The following is a 21465-nucleotide window of genomic DNA, read 5'->3' as shown; positions in this document are numbered from 1 at the left end:
CTTAGATATACATATTATATTTTTAAGGTCTAAATTAATCTGTGTTGAACCGACATCAGAATTGTAGCTTAACCACTTGGGGTACTTATAAATGTTGGTTAACCTGTTTGGGCAAATTTTGCCCTAACTAGTTTGACATTCAACGTGCGCAGTGAAATTTAGGTATTGGATTTGCACCCCCTGCACACTCATGCGTGAGAGAGAGTCTATCTTTATGTATTTGTTCACATTATATATGTATGTGTAACAATATAAACCAACCAACCAACCATAAAACTCTCATCGTGTGATTAAAATCCCATAGAGTCTCTTTCTTCCATCCACCTCTTTTCTATTCAAATTTCCAACAGTAATTTCCCCTATCTTTTTTCTCAAATATTTATCAAGAGCAGAGAAGTCTCTTATAACACTTATTCTTAAACAATACAAAAGATAAAGCAAAATAAATACAATATAAATAAAAATTACAACAATTTTAGAGCTTTACTTTTCCTTTCTTTCTCTTTAGATTGGTTAGGATGGCTCAAGAATGCAACGATGTACTCTTAAAAATTGACCAATACCCTCCAAGAATTAGTGTTGAAGCTATTTGTTGTTTTTTGGAATTTGTCATCTTAGTTGACTGATTTGCTCCATTAATCTACTAATATATTATAGTCTATGGTTGTCATGTAACTTTTTCACTTCAATGGCTCCTTCCTCAATTCCTACATTACAACATTGATCAATCTCTCTTATTAGTTGGCTAGTAATGCTCAGTTGACTACCCAATTGACTAACTTTCAAATAAAAGCATTCTATTTGTAGGCTTTCCAACTTGAGTTAATTATGTTCGGCCAACAAACTTTAGTGTCAAAATTTTCAATCCTTCCTCCTTTTTATAGGCTATTTGTTGTCTGGAATTTGCCATATTAGTCAACTAATTTATACCATCAATCCATTTATGTATTATATATCTGATTATTGTTGTGTTACTTTTAGCTAATGATATCTCCTTCCTAGATTCTTGTATTGTAATAGTCAACTAATTTGTTTTATCAATTGATTAATAATGTATTGGTCAACTACCTAATCGATTTACTCCTAAGCAAAAACATTATAGTTATTGTTGTTAGTACCTGGTTGAGGGAGAGATCGTTGGAATCCCAAGTGGTTGCCATGATTTTGATGTGTTATCAACTAAGTTTAAGTTAAGTCTTGCTTTGTAATTGATATGTGTGTTAAAGTATACAAAGACTTAGGAAAACATATTGGTTTATGATGCCTCAGGATTTAGTGAAGTATGATGAAGAGTGGTATGAGACATTTGAGAGATCGAAAATGATGAGGACCATAAGAGACAGTGAGATTTTGACAAAAGACGTAAGCGAGTGAAAAAGATAATACGAAAAGTGAGTCGACAAGTTTGATGCATCTAAGGTACGAGGAACTGCGGAAGAGTATTATGGTGGAGCAAAAATGAGGCACAAGGAGCGAGCCAAAAGGATTATATGCATATGAGGAACTAGAAGCGAGGAGGAAACCTATGCAAGATAAGCTGATGAGATGAGGTGAGTAATCTGTACAAGAGACAAGGGTGGACTTAACTTAGGTGGACTCGGTCGTAGTCAGCTTGAGTCAGAGTTCCAAGCAACTATAACAACCGGATGTGATCCAGGTGACCTATGCATGATAATTTTATTTGTTGAATAGGTCTACGATCCGACTAATTTGGGTGGTTCGGGATTTCGGAAGAGCATTAGAATGATAGTAAGTACATGTGTATGACAAATCAAAGTGAGCTGATCAATATCCAGATTGATCAAGTGTTTGGGCGCTTGGATTTGGTTCGGGCTACTATATTGGTGCCAAGTTAGTGAGGTCAAATAAAGGATAACTAGTTTGTTGATAAAGTCGAGATGTGTCCAAGTGACTAGAGCTAGTCTTGGTGACTGGAGATGTGATACATCAGCAAGATGGGATATGGAGCGATTTATTCGTGGATACAGTGCGTCAATAATATTGGGGTGATTAGAATGGCTTTCAGGTGATCAAAAAAATATCAGATCAATACAATGATAAATCAAGGTGAATATTATAAAAAGAGGATTGAGACCAAGGAACACAAAAGCACGTGTCGAATACTTTCGCTTATGCATTGTTTAAAGTTTTTCTCTTTTATTATTATACTCAACTGCTATATAAGATGTTTTTCCACCTCCTACATTTTATCAAAGAGGAAATTTAGTGGATATACAAATCCATGCATAAGCCTTGGACCTAGCAATCTTAGGGATTAAAAACTAAGCGACAATTTACCAAAAGGCGTATCCAAGTTTTCAAATTTATCAAAAGACACATTCTATTTTGTTATTTACCAAAGGATGCACCTTTTTATAGTGCTTTTCCCATTCTACCATTCTGATTACTTTTCTTTTTATTTTCTCTGTCATTTATCTCCCTCTCTTCTCTTTTCTCCTTTGCATGCAACGTTTTTCTCTTTTCTCTCCACTTTTGTACATCAATTATTCTAAAAACATTTTAACACCTCTGAGAAGCCGAAATAAATAATGGATAGTATATTTGAACTTTTTGCAACTTCAAAAATCTACAGAAACTAAAATGGGTGCAATCAGAGCTCTCTAGGTCGATAAGTGAATTTTGGTTAAAATCCACTAATGGACCTAGAGAGCTCCGATTGCGCCTATTTCAGTTCCTGTGGATTTCTGGGGTTGCAAGGAGTTCAAATATGCTATCCATTGTTTATTTCAGCTTCTCAGAGGTGTTAAAATGTAATAAAAAAGAATCGCTAAAATTCTTCACGTTGGGCTTGATATGGAATCATATCAAAACCAATGTGGACCTGATATGGAATCATATAAGGCCCACGGTGGGCCTGAATATCAAGCCCAATGTGGCCCTGAATATCATGCCCAATGTGGCCCTAATATGAAATGATATTAGGCTTACGTTGGGCTTGATATGATTTTATATCAGGCCCAACATGAGCCCGATATCATTCTATATTAGACCCATATTAGGCCTGATATGATTCCATATCAGACCCAACGTGGAGAATTTTTGTGATTTTTCCTTATTACATTTTAACACCTCTGAGAAGTCGAAATAAACAATGGATAACATATTTAAACTCCTACAGAAATTCACAGGAACTGAAATGGGTTCAATCAAAGCTCTTTAAGTCCATTAGTAGGGTTCGATCAAAACCCACTATTTCAAAGAAAACTTAATTTCAAAGAAAACTAAATTATTAATAATAATTATTGTGCATCATATATATTTATTAATAAATGATAAAATATGATATAATTAAAAGATGATTTGATAATACTTAACTGTAAAATATTGTAAAAATTTTGAAACGTTGCAAGTCATACAAATAAGTAACTAACTAATAGTTAATCAGATAATAGCTAACAAATAATAAAGAAACTATAAATTTAACTTCTTGGCATGTGAATAATTTTGATTGAGAGAAAAAATATGCATATATAAATATATCTATACATTTTTTTTTGATATTACTTATAACTGATTAAAAAAAAAAAATAGAGCTCTTCGTGCTGATAACAAATTATGAAATTATATAAATAATTATATATAAAAAAGAAATATTATTATCCCATTTCTTTTTTCCACTCTCTTTCTTACTCTGAAACGAGTATATACATATGTATTTATAGGTACACAATCATATTGAAATTTCTTATGAATTTACATAACTTAAGAGTTTAAAAAATGACACATTTATATAGATAAGAAATTTATAAAATTAGTAGGGATTATGAACATTCACATATTCTATTTTACAACAAATAGTGATTTGATAAATTTTCGTTAACAAACAGGCACCATTAAAGGAAATGATTCTTTAATTTTTTTCAAATATTATAATTGGAAATCTTTCAGCCGGCGAGTTAGTCATATTGGATCAGACCAGAGTCGGCGTCCGATTCGGCTGTAACCCGGTCATCCTTCACCTGAACCAGATGTCTCGAATTCGAGATCATGAAGACCGGTATAAAGCGGACGAAGCGAAGCAAAGCTTATTAGTTACTTGCGGAAAAAGAAAAGGCTTATCAGCCAACCTAAACCTAGCCATCTCTGCCTCCTCTCATCTCACTGTGAGTTTTGATATATTTTGCATCTCTTTTCTCCAATTGCTCTTTCTTTCTCCTCGCTGATCTCGGATCTGCTCTTTCTCTCTCTCTCTCTCACTTTTTTTCCCGGCTAGTAGAAGGAAAGATGACTGCAGATGTCGAGATGAAGGAGGTTCAGACGCTGTCTAATTCTGTCGTACCTGCCGCTGCTCCTTCCGCTCTTCAACGTGCGAATGATCTCCTCGTTTGAACCTCTGCAATTTATTGATATTTTCTCGATTTATTGAAATATATCATGGTTTTCTGTTGCTTATGGGTTCAGATTTGAAGGAGATCGCTGCCCTAATTGAGACTGGTGCGCAGGCCAAAGAGGTTAGGCGTATCGTGCGGGCCATACGTCTTACGATGATGCTTCGCAGGAAGCTGAAGGCGCCGGTGGTGTCTGCTTTTCTTGGTCATGTCCTAACTGCGGGGTCAGAAGCTTTTGCTAAGCTATCTTCGTTTCTCCCTAAGGTAATGGATTGTTTGGCCCTTTACTTTGTTTCTGCGGTTAGGTTATTATTTTATAGTGATACTTATGCTATTGATTAGTAGTGTGGCTTTGTGTCTGTGAGTTCAGGTGCAGTTGCACATACTTAGTTTAAGTATTTATTGCGAACATTCATTGAATTCTGAAATCTCTATAAACCCTTGATTTGCAGCTGAGTTGCTGGCATTTATATTTTTAGTCTTTTCTCTGGCTTTGTTTGTCTATGCTAATTTCTAATTAGATGCAGAAATGACTACAGTTTTTTAATGCCAAAAATTTAACAATAGTGCCATACTAGATAGCTTGTGTATTCTTAGTACGTTGAATAGCTACTTTTCTCCTTTTAGAATTGCTGCATGATATCACAAGCCAGAATGTGAGATAGCTTTGTTTATCAAAGGTTTTCTTGGCATGAGCTTTTAGTATGAATTTGACTATGAATAAAAAGTAGTTCTAGTTAACACATTTTAGTTAAACAACTTGCATAATGGGGCATTCTATGTGCTAATTATATCTGACTTGACATCTATTTTATTTGACACATTTAGTTAAACAACTTGCATAATGGAGCATTCTATGTGCTAATTATATCTGACTTGACATCTATTTTATTTGACATACATTGAACAATTTTCCAGCTGAAGGTGTATAATATTTATATGTATTATGTAATTGCTAAATAGGTTACATGCATAATCCAGATGAAAGTTATTTGCTAAAGAGTCTAATGCAATCACAAGGTTAGGTATCAGCATAGTTTTCTGTGACAAAAACATGGAGAAGTTTCTTAATTCTCTCTTAATATTGTCGTCAAGTCTAGTTGTTAGTATTCTTCATTGTATTACAATTTTATTTGATCATGCTGTTGTGGTAGAAGTTGGTTATACATAGTATTAAGTATGCATGTTTAGTTGTGGGTCCTTTGGATGATTTAGTTACAAGAGTCATGGGTCTTGATTTATATCATGTATTTATACACCAGAAATGAAAAAGGGAGATGTATTCTATCTTCCAAAAATCATAGTTGTGCACAGTTGAAGAGCTATAGTGTTCTTATATATCAATGAATGCAAAGAGATCCATGGGTTTTTTGCTCCACTAATAAGCTTGAGTTGTTACTTCTTCACCCCTTGATTGATTCTAACTCATCCAATTGGTATCGTGGCCGCCATGGGTGACCCTTTCCTATCACTTCAAGAATTCCTTCATCAACATGAGCTAAGCTCGTTCTTAAGATCCCTTATATTGGATGGTATTATTTTCCTATGTAGGGAGATTTTCATCTGCACTGATCACTCCTAATAGAGTATTGAGATTCTTGATTGCATATCTCAATGACGTGGTTATAACCATGAACCTTGGCAATTGATTTTCTTCATTCATTTAAATCAGCTTGCTGGCTCCATCTCTTACCCAAGACCCACCTTCATGCTATAAATTATTACCCTGAACCCACTTCCCTGCAACATGTTGTTCTCCTGCATGACATCCTTGACATCATTGTGCATGCCCCTCACTGCCTTCTCTATATGGACATCCTCTCTATATGGAAGAACGTCTAGACTTGCAAATATAAATTTCTTACTTCTCTTGCACTTTTACCAAGCCAAAGGAATATTAGTGATTATAATGGTAAATATTTAGCAGAAATAAAAGACAATAACGATGCTAACAGGATAATTAACGTGGTTTGGACTCCCGGTCCTATTCTATGGTATATTGACTACATTAGGTGAGTCACTCCATATAAAATCTACTATAAAGTCATTCTTCTTTAGTGGTGGTGAAACCTCTTACAAGAGCTTGAAGAAAATGGATCTTAAGCTCTCAAGAGCTTGGATAAGCTTCAAAGATCTATTCTATTTGAATCCAATTGGCTTAACTTTGCTTAAGTTGACTGAAACACGATTTAATTGCTGCAAAATTCTAATTGACTCAATTAGCCGCTATAATGAACATATCCACCCAACAAATATTTTTGAGTCGACTCAAAGACTTTCTAGTTGATTCAATTCCAACAAAGAGCAATCTTATCTCGAGTAGAGGGTTTGTAGTCAAATCAACACTAACCGATTAAAACTATTGATCCTGACTTTGCTTGTCTTACGCCTTGTAAGCCCATGCAAAGCTCTAAGATTGAGATTGATCTTAAACTAAAATCAAGAACTCATTGTTCCTTAGTTAAATTCTCTATACAAGCCAAACTACTTGGCCCTTACCTAGTTAACCCACATCACCATCCCTAGATCCATGTTGCCTAAAAACATGAGATTACAAGTCACCTAGAATCTCTCATAGCTCATCATCTTTTAGGTGTTCTTTTGTCGCAGCTTTATGTTGCCCAACAATTAACCTCCAGCTAAGTCCTCATTTCTTCGAATGTATTAAGCTCTCCATGCTTTCTCTACATGTCTTTCTTAGCCAGGTCACTTGCAGAGTTCTTGTTCCATGTTGTCAAAGTTCTCGACATTTCAACTGCATACACTCCTTGTCTAACAGTCAACCTCACTTAAATTTTTAGTCCCTTGATGCGCTATACCTTCCTTTGTTGCTTACCTCTGACCCTACCTTGTATTAGACTTTAAGCCATTGAGCTAACTTGGCCATGCCAAGTCCTTTATGTATAACCTACTAAATCCTTGTAAACTTGATGCGCACACGTTTGTATCATAGTTGTCAAAAGCGCGAAGCATAAAAAAACATTGGTCTTTGGGCTTAAAGCGTAAAGTGAAATGCACACTTTACGAAAACAAGCGTAATAAACAAAAGGACTATTATATCTATTAAAAGTCTTTGAAAATCCAAATGATCATAAACAAGATATTCTTTGATGAAACTTTAGATTATTCAAAAACTAAAAATAAATAAAAAATATTTGAAAATGTGATAGAATTTCTTAGAATATAAATTTGATTTATATGAATTAATAAAATTTATTAGATTTTTTTAAAATTTTAAATATATTTTTTATATATTTTATTGACATAATTTAATTAGGATTAATGAAAGTCTGTTCGAAGTAATCCCATTTAAGTTGGGAGTTAATTGAATTAATTAAATCCTCTCCAAAGTTTTTCATAGTGCTACAGTAACCACGGGCATCACGATGCCTCCGACGCCACTTGTCACGTCTCGCGATGAGCCAATGGAGATATCTTATATCCTTTTAAACCCATGATTTTTCTTAAATGGTATCAGAATCATGGTCCAGACCGGATGTTCGCGGGGAGACCCGTTGCAGGTCAAGGTGACCAGATATTCGTGGGATGGTCCGGAGCAGGTTAGGGTGACCGGATGTTCGCGGGGAGGTCCGGGGTAGGTTAGGTTGATTGAATGCTCTTGGGGAGGTCCGAAACAGGTCAAGAGTGACCAGATGCTTGTGGGGGCCCGGACCATAAGAGTAATGGTGATCCTTCATTTGAGGGGAGGATTGTTGAGATTCAATCAAAGTTCCACATTAGAAAGATTTGGGAAAGATCATGGGTTTAAAAGGATGTAAGATATCTCCATTGGCAGGAGCCTTTTGGGTAGAGCCCAAAAGCAAAGCCATGAGGGCTTAGGCCTAAAGTGGACAATATCATGTCATTGTGGAGATATGTAAACATTCTTTGGACACAATAAGGAGACTCCGGAAGTGTCATGCAAAAGCGAATGCTTGTGCTTTTACACGAAGCGCAAGGCTTGCGCCTCACTGCGCTTATGCGAGCGAAGCGCAAGGGTTGTGCCTCACTGCGCTTAAGCGAGCGAAGCGCTCGCACAACGATAATTTAAACATTCCTTGACATATCAAAACACTTTGGATAAACCTAACTACTTGGGCACAATTGCACCAACATAAAAAAAAAAGTTGCCTAATTTTTCTACCGATATAGTTTTGGTTAGGTTGAATTGTTCATATTTTGTATTGTGTAATAATTTTGTTGTATAAATGTGTCATTTTACTTAGCACTGTTTTCAAAATTGGCCTAGGTGCCTTGGTGTTTAAACTTCGTGTCACTTGCCTTGTCTTATGAGATATAACTCAACTATAACTCTAATTTAATTTATAAGCTATAACTAATAACTTTAATAGTAGCCTAAATATAATGTTAATATTAAATTAGGTGTCACAAGGTTAAAGGTTTTAGGCTAGTAGAGTAAAGATATGATATATAAAATTTAAGTCTAGTAATAATAGATGTAACGGAACGATTATTAAGATAGTTTTAGGTATTTAGGATCTTTTTTATAGAAAAATGGAGGGGTTGATTTAAATGTTTTACATAGGAGAATGGTTGAAATAGAGGAGGGTGGCACATGTTCTTTGTGATCGTAAGATATTCCTAAAGCTTAAAAAGAAGTTTTACAAAATGATGGTTAAATCTGCTGTGTTATATAGAGTGGAATATTGTATTATGAAGTGAATAGATCAGCAAAAGATGAGAGTTACGGAGATGAGAATGTTAAGGTGGATGTGCTAACATACGATGATGGGTAGGATAAGAAATGAGAATATTAGATAGAAAGTTGGAGTTACACCTATTGAGAGAAAACTTTAAGAGATGAGTTTAAAATGGTATGAACCATGGTTTAAAATCCTGACCAATATTGGAATTTTGATTTATAATCGGAAAATACAATTTCAGTATTGTATTGTGACACGTCGATTTCAATATTTTTTAAATATAAAATATATTAATTAAAAATAAAAAATTTAATCTAAATATTAAAAAATTTGAAAAATAAAAAAGTTTTTTTTTTAAAAAATAAAAAATACTAGATCATGGTGCGATAAATAAATAAATTTTTTATTATTATATATATATATAACTTACGTATAGTGTTAAATAGACTAGAGTTCTCACACCATAGGTTGGATAAGAATAAATATGATAAGACAACTAATAATCTAAGATTTAGAACATGGAACATATGAACCTTCACTCGTAAATCAATGGAGGTAGTAGATACAATGATTAGGAGAAGATTAATATTTTGTGTGTACAAGAGATAAAATGGGTAGGCGAGAAGGCAAAGATGATAGAAAACTCGGGTTTTAAGTTATGGTGAAAGAGGAAAGCAAAAAATAGAGTGAGTATTATTGTAGATAGTTCGTTAAAGGATAAAGTTGTAGGAGTAGTTAGAAAAGGTGATAGAATTATAGCCCTTAAGATAATATTGGTGAAAGAAACTATGAATATAATTAGTGTATATATACCGCAAGTAGGATTAGATGAAACTACCAAATCAAGATTTTGGGACGATTTAGATGAAATATTACAAAATATTTCACCAAATAAAATGATTTTAATAGGAGGTGATCTAAATGAGCATGTCGGAGTAAAAAAATGAGGAATTTGAGAGAGTACATCAGAGTTATGGGTTTGGAACGAGAAATGATGAAGGGAAAACTATATTAGATTTTGTGATAGCATATGACCTTATATTAGCTAATACATTTTTTTAAGAAAAGAGAAGAACACTTAGTCGCGTTTAAAAGTGGAAATAATAAATCTCAAACTGACTTTTTTATGATTAGGAAGAAGGATAGAAAGATTTGTAAAGATTGCAAAGTTATCTCTGGAGAAAGCTTAACTACCCAACATAAGTTAGTAGTGTTAGATATATGCCTTAAATATAATATTAATAGAAAGAAAATATATACAACTCTAAAAATTAAGTGGTGGAAGTTAAAGGATGGGAAGCAAAATATATTTAGGAGAAGGTAGAAGTACAAGCATTAGGTGAAATATATGATGACTCTAATACAACATAGAATAAGATGGTATTAAAGTTGAAAATAGTAGCTAAGAGTGTACTCGGTGAGTCAAATGGACATACATCACTAAGTAAGGAATTTTGGTGGTGGAATGAGAAAATACAAGAGAAAGTAAAGGAAAAACGAATAACTTATAAGGAATTATATATTTGTAAGAACGAGAAAAATTTAAAAAAATATACAATAGCCAAGAAAGAGGCTAAGAAAGTAGTGAGAGAAGTAAAGAATGAAACTTTTGAACGATTATATAAAAAATTGGATACAAAAGAAGGGGAAAGAGATATTTATAGAATAGCTAAAGTGAGAGAAAGGAAAATAAGAGATCTTATTTAAATAATATGTATTAAAGATAAATGTAATAGGGTATTAGTAAACGATGGAGAAATAAAAGAGTGGTGGAAGAGGTATTTTCATCTAACTTTTTAATGAAAGTTTAGGTGACCAACTTAACTTAGGTAATTTAAGTAGGTCAAATGAGCATAAAAATTTTAATTTTTATCGTAGAATTCAAATTTCAAAAGTAAAACAAATTTTAAATGAGATGCACAATAGAAAAATCATTAGACCAGATGATATTCTGATGGAGGTATGGAAGTGCCTAGGGAAACAAGGTATTAAATAGTTTACAAAATTATTTAACATGATATTAAAAATGAAAAAAATGTCTGATCAATGGAGGATAAGTACTCTAGTTCCCTTATATAAGAACAAGGGAGACGTAGAAAATTGTGCAAACTATAAGGGTATTAAACTAATGAGTCATATTATGAAACTTTGGGAAAAAGTAATAAAAAAAGATTAAGGAAGGAGACCACAATGATCGAAAATCAATTTGGGTTCATGCCTGGAAGGTCGACAATAGAAGCTATACATCTTCTTAGACAATTAATTGAAAAATATCGGGAGCAAAAACAAGATCTACACATGATATTTATTGACTTATAAAAAACTTATGATAGACTCCCAAGAGAAATTATATGGAGAGTTCTAGAGAAGAGAGGTGTTAGCGTAATATATATTGAATTAATTAAGGATATGTACGAGGATGTAACGACCAGAGTAAAGACTTAAGACGGAGTAATTGATGCATTTCCAATAAAGATAGGGTTACATCAAGGATCAATGCTAAGTCCCTATCTTTTTACATTAATTATGGACAAACTCACTGTGCACATTCAAGACACAGTACCGTGATGCATGTTGTTTGCGGATGATATTATTTTGGTAGATGAAATACGCGAAGGAGTAAATGCTAAATTAGAATCTTGGCGGGAAATACTAGAAGGGAAAAGTTTTAGGCTTAGTAGATTAAAGACAGAATATATGAAATTTAAGTTTAGCAATATTAGAAGTAATGAGACAATTATTAAGATAGGAGAAGATGAGTTACCCTTAACCTAGAGCTTTAAATATTTAGGATCATTTTTGCAAAACGATAGAGGGATTGAGAGAGATGTCTTACATAGAATACAATAGGATGGTTGAAATGGAGGGAAACGTTGAGTATTTTATGTGACCGTAAAGTACATCTAAAACTTAAATGAAAGTTCTATAAAATCACAATTAGACCTGTTATGTTATATGGAGCTGAATGCTGGGCTATGACTTGAGCACATGAGCAGAAGATGAGAGTTGAGATGAGGATATTAAGGTGGATGTGTGGACATACGAGGATGAACAAAATAAGAAATGAGATCATTAGAGAGAAAGTCGGAGTTGTATCTATTGAGGGAAAATTCCGAGTGACACGTTTAGAATGGTATGGATATGTACTTAGACGACCAATAAATACTCCAGTTAGGCGATGTGAAACTATGACAAACACGCATATCAAACGAGGAAAAGGAAGACTAAAAAAGACTTGGTTAGCAACAATAAAACAGGATAAAATTTATTTAAATATATATGATGATATAGTAGAAGATTAAGCTCAATGGCGTAAAAGGATTCATATAGCCTACTTTACTTAGTGGGATAAGTCTTGGTTGTTATTGTTGTTGATTATATATATATTTATAAAGTTAATAGGATAGTTTTATTAAGCTTACTTAGATTATCTCTATTTATAACTAGGAGTTGATTGAAATTATTAACTTAAATTTAATTATTAACTTAAGTTTAACTTTTTCACTGCCCATACGACGTCTCATGTCCTCGTTGTGACCCGGTTATTGCTAGATCACGATGCCTCTGTCACCCCGCAACCACCCATAGTGTAGGGTGGCGGGCGAAACCATAAATTTTGTCCGTTTCGTCTAGCACGGAATATTTTAAACCATGGTATGAACATGCACTTAAGCAATCAATAAATGTCCCATTAAGATGATATGAGACCACGACAGATGCACATATTAATTGAGAAAGAGGGAGAGCAAAGAAAACTTTGTTAGCAATAATAAAACAAGTTAAAATTTATTCAAATATAGATGAAGATAGAATAGAGGATGGAGTTCAATGACGTAGAAAAATCCATATAGCCAACTCCACTTAATAGGATAAAATTTGATTGTTGTTGTATTAAATTAAGTATCATAATGTTGTAATAAATTAGGCATAAGGTTAGGGCCATTATATTAATTATATTAAAAAAAAAGACAGCCCGGTGCACGAAGCTCTTGCTATGCAGGGTCCCGGGGAAGGACCCATTGTACGCAGTCTTACCCTGCTTTTTGCAAGAGACTGTTTCCAGGATTCGAACCCATGACCTTTTGGTTACATGGCAACAACTTTACCGTTGCGCCAATGCTTCTCTTCATTATATTAATTATATTGATTAATATTATTAAATTATTTTAATATTAACTTTAATTTAATTTTAATATCTCTATTAGCTATTATAAAGATAGTTAATTCTAAATAATTTACCGTTTCTTTAAATTAATCAGTTATACTACAGACACAACTAATATGTAAATGGTTTACTATTAGATAACTAATAGTATTAGTTAATAGTAGTTTACTATATACTTTACAGTTAGTTAATAAATTTTTATACTTTATGAATTAAAATTTGATCTTAGATAATAATATTTGTAGTTATACTTAAATCATTATTTGTAGTTTAATCATTATATACTCTGCAGCCAAACTTAATTATTAAATTTTGTTTAGATTTATATAACTTGATAAATTAACTTTCAAATTATTATATCATGCTTTTTGAAATAATCAAGCTTGGCGGAAGAGGATTTAAGGGCTGTAATTAACTTACAATCATCTCAGCATGCTTTGACCCATGTTGAAGTGTGCAAAGTGTTGCACCATATGGTCCTAAAATTGTACAATTCCAGTTGAATATCGAAACTCTTGCACGAAAAAGTTTAAACTTTGCACTGTATGTTCACTCTGGAACTAAGGAGAAATTCATGGTCGTCGTAGTTGAGCAACTGAAAATTTCTGTTATACCATAACAAGCTTGGAACCCAATAAGGAATAAGCAGTAGAAAAAATTATCATGTTCCTTTTTCTGAATGGTAATCCCACAAGCTTGGTTTGCTGATTGCAGCAGGCAAGATGTGGACACAGGCATAGTAGCTATAAGCTGCACTTGAGAGTGCAATTAGGACACTGAACGGGGAGATGGTAACTATCTAGTGCCCTGTCTACTCAGAAATTTGGTTGGAAAGTTCTTGTATGTTGGTGTGTGCATTATTGTGGTAGTGTGCTCGCAAGTCTAAACAACTAGGAGAAGTATGTGGTGGCTGAAAGAACTTCCTGTGAATTGTAGAAATATTCTTTGTTTTCTGCAATTTTTTTGTCACTCTTAATTGTTTGTAGTTTCAAGAGGTAGGTAAGTTATAGTCTCATTTCCTGTATTTCTTATTCTACTCTTGCAGAGGTAACAACTATACTTAATCTTCTTTTTCACATTTTCTCATCTGCTGGATTAATATCATACTTGGTCTCTCTCCTGATATTAACTCGTCCAAGATTAAATACTAGAACCTTAATGACTTAATCTATCTTTATTTTTGTGTAGTCCATAATTTATTACTTCATCTTCAAAAACTTTTGTATCCTTTTGTATTTGCAGTTTGAGAGCTAGTTATGAAAGAAGATTAGGTATATTCTTTTGAATGTCAGATCAACTTAGATAAAGTTTTTATAGATCATCACCAACTCAAAACTGTACCATTGTCAAATCTCTTATATCTTGTTAGTATAGGATTTCCTATTTTGTACAAGAAGTTAGATATTGATTAATATCTTAATCCATACTAGATATAACTGTATTTTATCTCATTTAAATTAATATAACATAATTTTAGCTGTCTAAATGAGACATAATGAGACCCTACATGCACATTCCATTGAATCACCTGGTTGGCAATACCATCTATTTGACCCAATCTCATCCATTAGTTTGAGACAATCTCAATTATTAAACATTTTGTTTGGAAACATTTTTTTATTTCATAATTAATTTTTAAAATTTAAATATTAGATCTAAACTAGTTGGAATTCCCCCTTTAATTATGTGGATATTTGCCTCTAATATTTGCCCTTTAATTTCCACTTCTATTCTTTATCTATTGTCATTGTACACTTGCCAATCTCTAAGTTTATGTAAATATTTGCAATTTATGTATGATTGAATTAAGATATATGTAAATCGGATCATATTTTAATTAAATTAAATCTAAATTAAATTTATTTTTTTATTAAACTTATTTAATTTTTCTGTGTAGCCGACCCCACTTAGTGGGATAAGCCGTGGTTGTTGTTGTATTTATTCTTCTGTGCCTGAACCTTTTGGATTATTCTCTTCATTGGAGTGATAAGGTTGTTAAGATTTGTGATTTAGGTGACGTTGTCTAGCATAAATAGGAAGTTTAGATTAATGTGATTCAGAAATTAGCTTGAATGATATGAAATCTCTACAATTCAGGATCGGTCTTTAACATTTTGAAGTTACGTATCCATAGATGAAAAATCCAAGTCAGGATCGGTCTTTAACATTTTGAAGTTACGTATCCATAGATGAAAAACCCAAGTCAGGATCGGTCTTTAACATTTTGAAGTTACGTATCCATGATGAAAAATCAATACAAAGTGCAGTTGTTTTGTTCAAAGTGAATACAAAATGTAGTAGTTAGTTGAAATTTGAAAGTTTGTATAATAACTGTGGATTATCCTATCATTTGACACCCATTAGACCAATGTGATTTTCTTTATTCCATAGTTATTAAAGGCACTCGCCTAGCTGCGCTTAAGCACAAGGGGCAACCAGTCGAGCCTCTTGCACTTGTGCGCTTTAAGCATGTGCCTTGTGAGAGGAGGAAGAAATCTGTCTTGAAACTGATCAAGATTCAGTTATACAAATTTGAAACATCTAATAGTGATGATAATAATATAATTGAGGAAGATGATGAAGATTTTGATGATTTAAATATTTGAATTTTTTTTTAAAATTTGAATTATGCGCATAACATATTTATTTACTAGTGAATTTTATATTTACATTATTGTTTAATATTTTATGGACTATAATTTTGTTAGTGAAATATTTTAGTAAAAATTTTCTATATATGTTTGAATTGTAAAATTTATACTAGCTTTACTTTGGTAAGACGTGGGCCTCACTTCCGCTGTGTGCCTGGGGTCCCATAGCACCCATGCGCGTCTCACACCTTAAATAGCTATGCTTTATTCTATTTCACCTCTTTTAAGGAATTTTTAAGTTGTATATTAGCAATAAGACAAACCATTTTATCCTCCTTTGCCTCTGTTGTTGTTGTACTTGGTGTGACTATACGTAAGAAGCACTCGTGAGATGAGAATCAAGTAAGTGCGTCAACTTGGTTAGGCTAATCATGACTTTGCTTGGCTTGGCACTTGAACATGTGGTTCGTAGGCTATAATATATTTTTAACATAAATTTTTCATGTAGAATTTTATATATTAGTCTTTTGTTGTCTACTCCTAAAATAATGTAATAGGATTCAACATCTTATTAAATTACCCTTAATTTTTAAAAATATATTTAATAATCCTCATTTAAAATTTAAATTATTTATGATTTTTTTATTTTTTATTATTAAATTTTAACAAAATGGATTGACATAGAGCATGACTTGTCCTGGGCATGGCACAAGACAGTTAGCCTTGCTCTTGTGCTGGGCTTGGAGTTGTGCTTGGTCTGGTATAACTTGTGGATCACTTGTTCAATTGGGTTGCTTGGGCATGGTCCAATGAGGAATAAGCCGTCATTAGATGGGATGAAATAAAAAAGATGGGGGAAGCACGCCACATATTGAAGAAACAGAAGAGGAAAAATGTCAAATCATTGGTGTTGGTCATCGAAACAATGAACTTGCTGTGTGTATTACGTGGACCAATTTATTTTCCTTGAATCCACTTTGTATGCCCTAGACATGGATGAGCCACCTACACCAATTAAGTGGTATGTTTGGAGTGCTATTTAAAACACCTACATATACGGGGACCACATATTATATAGGTGAAGTGATCCTCTATGAAAGTTGCTGATGTAACAGCCTACTGCATTTTAGAATGATACTTTAAATAATGTACTATTTGATATAGAAAATGTGTTTACTTACATAGCACATATCTAACCGTGATAATAAGATGACCACATGAATTTATTGGTTAATGCTTGTCAATGTCTTTTAATTCAGAAAGTCATCTGCCAATCTAGTCCTCATCCACATGTCGCTTAATAGTCACAAAAAACTTGTAGTATTCATAACCTCTAGTATCCCTTCCACCACCTACTAGACATCCTCCCGTTAGCTCTAAATTTTGATGCATATGTGCAGCCTATGCAATTGTAATTCATTGGGATTAAGATCAATGCCATTTCAATTGCAGCAGGGGAGAATTTGGCAATCTGGTATTTTTGTTTCTTTCCATTCCTTTCCCTTCTCCCCCCTTTCCTTATATAGGTAAACATTTTTTTCTTTCCTTTACCCACTTCCTCGTCCTCCTAGATTCCTATTTCCCTTCTCTCTTCCTTCCTTGAGGGTTAAGAAAGCCTTAAGTTCACCGCTAAGACCTAATGAATACCTCAAGAACCTTAACTAGAACTTAAGGTCAAATGTTGACTTTTGTCAACATTTTGGATTTTGATTCTCAGATGAATAATTGACTTTTTTCTAAAATGTTGGTGGGCAAGGTGATTTCTGAAAAGGAAGATGCCATTCTGGTAGAGTTGAGTGCTTAGTATTAGATTTAACTCAATATGCTGTTATATAATGTTGGATGATCATGGATTGTTAAATTTTATTGATTACCTGCTGCATTTGTTGTCTTGCTCTTTTGTTTGGGTAAGTGCATTGCTTTGTCTTTAGTTGTCTAAAACATAGGATTAGTGAGCAAATTCTTGGTTAGTTTCCAATTTGCAAAAGACAAACTTTAGTTACACATTGCTATTTCAATTATTCATCTTAGGCCTAATTGTAATGAGGCTCCAATTTACAGGCGCCTCATGGACTCTAACTGGCCCTATTTTCTGGCCTTCTCAATTAGGTGGCCCATATATAATGATGGTAAATAAGTTTTGCTGTGTTGGCTTTGAACCATAATGGAAATTGGAAGGTTGCAATTGATTAGTATCTGTTGGAATATAGCTGGATTATCTTATTCTTATGTGCTACACATTTTCTCCTTGCTGGTACAAATGTTAAATATGTTCAATTGGTTTCTGTAACTGGAAGATTGTGGTTACTATGTTTCGATCATCATGTTTGATTTTGAGCTTACTAACGCTGGTCATTGATATGTGCCTGTAAGTTATTACCCTATTCAAATTTGATTCCCCTTTCTATCCTGTAGAGGCCTTTTTATTTTAATGTGTTTTAGTCTGTATGGAATGTATCTCTGATGCATCAAGTGCAAATTGCCCATTTGTATGCTTGCATATACTAGTTGACAAATTTAGGTTTTTTTTCCTCACAGGAAAATGAGAATGACATGGAGGTGGATACAACAGCTTCATCAGTCCAAACTACTGCCAAGCATTCTCTTCCAGACATAGAAGTTTATTGTTACTTGTTAGTTCTCATATTTCTGATTGATCAAAAGAGATATGATGAGGCAAGTTTATTGCGTATGTATTCTTATTCATTTTCTTGTTAACACTGATTTTGAATTGTCTTGTTTTACCTTCTGTTGTGCACTAGGCTAAAGCATGTTCTTCTGCAAGCATTGCTCGACTAAGGAACATCAACCGAAGAACTGTGGATGTTATAGCTGCCCGTCTGTACTTCTATTATTCATTCGCTTATGAACTCACCAATAGCCTTGCTGAAATTCGTGGGTGTGTGAATCAACTTATATGATCTCACGGAGCAACAATGCCATTTTGTTGTCTCTTGTTAGAGATATTATCTTTCGCTGTTGTGATTTTTAGCTTCACATATTGTTGGGATTCATAGCTTGTTAATACGGTATTGTTCTTCCCATCAGGACCCTTCTTGGTTTGCATAGGATGGCTACCTTACGACGAGATGAATTGGGTCAGGTTTGTTGGCTCTAAACTAAAAGGCCTTTTCATAAAGACTTTCATGTAGTCTTTATGAAATCTAAGGAATCGTGATGGCTGGCTGCAGGAAACCCTTCTGAATCTTCTACTTCGCAATTATCTCCATTACAATTTGTATGATCAGGCAGAGAAGCTGAGGTCAAAAGCACCACGTTTTGAAGCACACTCAAATCAACAGGCAAAATCTCAAACTTATTAAAATTATTATTGTAATGGGAAATGATTAGATTGCATTCCTTGGCATTGCTGTTTTCCTTTTATTATCAAAAAGCGCCCTAGTACTGTTATTTAGCTGTATCAAGATTATTCATGGGATTAGAAAAATAATTTGTCTACTTTGTTTTTTTTTCGATCCTGCAGTTCTGCCGTTATCTGTTCTACCTTGGAAAGATACGGACAATTCAGTTGGAGTACACAGATGCCAAAGAGAGTCTCTTGCAAGCTGCTAGGAAAGCACCAGTCTCTGCTCGTGGCTTTCGAATCCAGTGCAGCAAGTGGGCTATTATTGTCCGCTTGCTGCTTGGTGAGATCCCTGATAGGACTGTTTTCATGCAGAAAGGCATGGAAAAGGCATTGTCTCCATATTTTGAGCTTACTAATGTGAGTAAATGCTCACCGAAGAACATTACTATATCCTAACTCTATATATATTAACAACACTGTTTTAGGCTGTTCGAATTGGAGATTTGGAGCTATTTCGAACTGTTGCAGAGAAGTTTTCCAGGACTTTCAGTTCAGACAAGACTCACAATCTAATTGTCCGATTACGCCACAATGTTATACGGACTGGATTACGCAATATTAGCATATCATACTCCCGGATTTCCCTTGCTGATGTAGCAAGAAAGCTGAGATTGGACTCCCATAACCCTGTGGCTGATGCGGAGAGCATTGTGGCCAAAGCCATTAGAGATGGGGCAATAGATGCAACCATAGATCATGCTGATGGATGGATGGTATCCAAGGAAACTGGGGATGTCTACTCAACCAACGAACCCCAGATTGCATTCAATTCCAGGATCGCCTTCTGCCTCAATATGCACAACGAAGCTGTGAGAGCTCTGAGGTTCCCGCCAAACTCCAACAAGGAAAAGGAAAGTGAAGAGAAGAGACGGGAGAGGCAGCAGCAAGAGCAGGAGCTTGCTAAGCACATAGCCGAGGAGGATGATGATGATTTCTAAGCAAGTCAATAGTAATTCAGATGCTATAGGGGACCATGCTTTTGAAATTGCAGTAACTGATAAGATTGCGTTTTATTTTTTCTTCTCAATTTGTCATATTTTGAGAATGCAAGCTCCAGAAAATCCTGAATTCTCATTTCATGCCACTCAATGATGCTTCCTTCAACTGCAAGGCACTGTGATAAATCTATGTTTTAGTTAACCTCCTTATTACATTTGACTTGAACATCTTTTAAATCAGGTTGTTCAGTAATGATATTCATTGCATTAGATGGTTTCATATTACTTGATTTTGTTAGAAGATTTGCCTTTATTATTATGATTCTATGTCCAGAATTTGATGATGGAAAAGGAATTCTTTAAAGGAAATCTCATACAGAACCACCTTATACGATTTGCATAGAGGATGCGAGGCAAGAAGTACAAGGTACTGATGGTCACCGAAGACATAAACAACGACCGAAAAGGAATTATTTGGAAATCCCAAAGAGTCTTTACGTTCAGACGTCCTCCATTCCTCTGATCGATCAAGTATGCCAATTTTTCATACTTGCATACTGATCCTCTCATAATATTTCGAATTCAGATAGTTGGTTTGACTTAGCACGTCGACTAGGAAAATGACATTATAGATATATAAAGGTCTATATATATATATATATATATATATATATATATATATATATATATATATAACTTTTAAAAATTTAATTTGTGCCTTTATACACATTAAAATATTTAATATGAATTTAATAAATTTATGAAAAATCAATGATGGATTATTAAAAATGTATAATGCTAATACATTTATGAAAACAAAGGGAAACCGGATCGAAGTTGTTGATTGGTTCGCAACAACATATTCCTGATAGAAATATAGCGTCCAACAATCACAGACATTTTCAATGCTTTGCCAAAGAGATCTGTGCTGTGTTTGTTAATGAAAACAGAAAATCATTAAGAAAGAAACCTAAGTAATTTTAATCTTCAACTCATCCCGTTTACTTGTACAGAATTCAAGGGAAGTAACTCCATTTAAGTTGTATTTATATTTGGTATGAGGATTTCTTTCTTTTCATTCATTATATTTTGGCTTCAACTAAGAAAATTAAGAGAATAAAGCATTTGAGTCCTTATTTTGAACCTTGGGTCCTCATTTCTGGTTAATTTAATTTGATAATACAATTTGAGTAAGATAGTTGTATTTAATTATTTGCATCAGAGGGCTTGTCATAAGATTACAAAAATTGAAGTGATGAAACTTGGATATGATCTTCATAATTAGAGAGTAAAGTTGTGAGTCGCTTCAAATCTCATGGATGATCACTAAGCTTCAAGAAGGATCCAAAGATTCATATGTTGATTATGATATTTTAAGTTTGTTTTTGATG

The 21465-nt window shown here is 33.7% G+C and overlaps 1 protein-coding gene across 2 annotated transcripts; it reads left to right on the top strand.

Annotated features, from left to right (window-relative positions):
* Positions 1 to 3991: 3991 nt before the first annotated feature.
* LOC122038463 (probable 26S proteasome non-ATPase regulatory subunit 3) lies at positions 3992 to 20359 on the top strand. 2 transcript variants are annotated; one of them, XM_042598224.1, is made up of 9 exons: positions 3992 to 4124; positions 4238 to 4327; positions 4423 to 4613; positions 18308 to 18445; positions 18532 to 18668; positions 18818 to 18872; positions 18961 to 19071; positions 19254 to 19493; positions 19562 to 20359. In XM_042598224.1, the coding sequence occupies exons 2-9, from the start codon at positions 4246 to 4248 to the stop codon at positions 20072 to 20074; spliced, it is 1467 nt and encodes a 488-aa protein (XP_042454158.1). In that variant the 5' UTR covers positions 3992 to 4124; positions 4238 to 4245; the 3' UTR covers positions 20075 to 20359. The 2 variants fall into 2 exon arrangements, with proteins under 2 accessions (XP_042454158.1, XP_042454159.1); XM_042598225.1 differs by having other exon boundaries at positions 4235 to 4327.
* Positions 20360 to 21465: the final 1106 nt, after the last annotated feature.

Source organism: Zingiber officinale, chromosome 1A (assembly GCF_018446385.1).
Source record: "Zingiber officinale cultivar Zhangliang chromosome 1A, Zo_v1.1, whole genome shotgun sequence".
Classification (NCBI taxonomy): domain Eukaryota; kingdom Viridiplantae; phylum Streptophyta; class Magnoliopsida; order Zingiberales; family Zingiberaceae; genus Zingiber; species Zingiber officinale.
This window is presented reverse-complemented; position numbering and strand designations above follow the sequence as displayed.

Excerpts from the sequence above, each read along its gene's own strand:
- LOC122038463 (XM_042598224.1), top strand. The coding sequence starts at position 4,246 with ATGACTGCAGATGTCGAGATGAAGGAGGTTCAGACGCTGTCTAATTCT. Across the intron at positions 18,669-18,817 it reads AGCCTTGCTGAAATTCGTGG|GACCCTTCTTGGTTTGCATA; the intron begins GTGTGTGAATCA and ends TCTTCCCATCAG. Across the intron at positions 19,072-19,253 it reads AAGCACACTCAAATCAACAG|TTCTGCCGTTATCTGTTCTA; the intron begins GCAAAATCTCAA and ends TCGATCCTGCAG.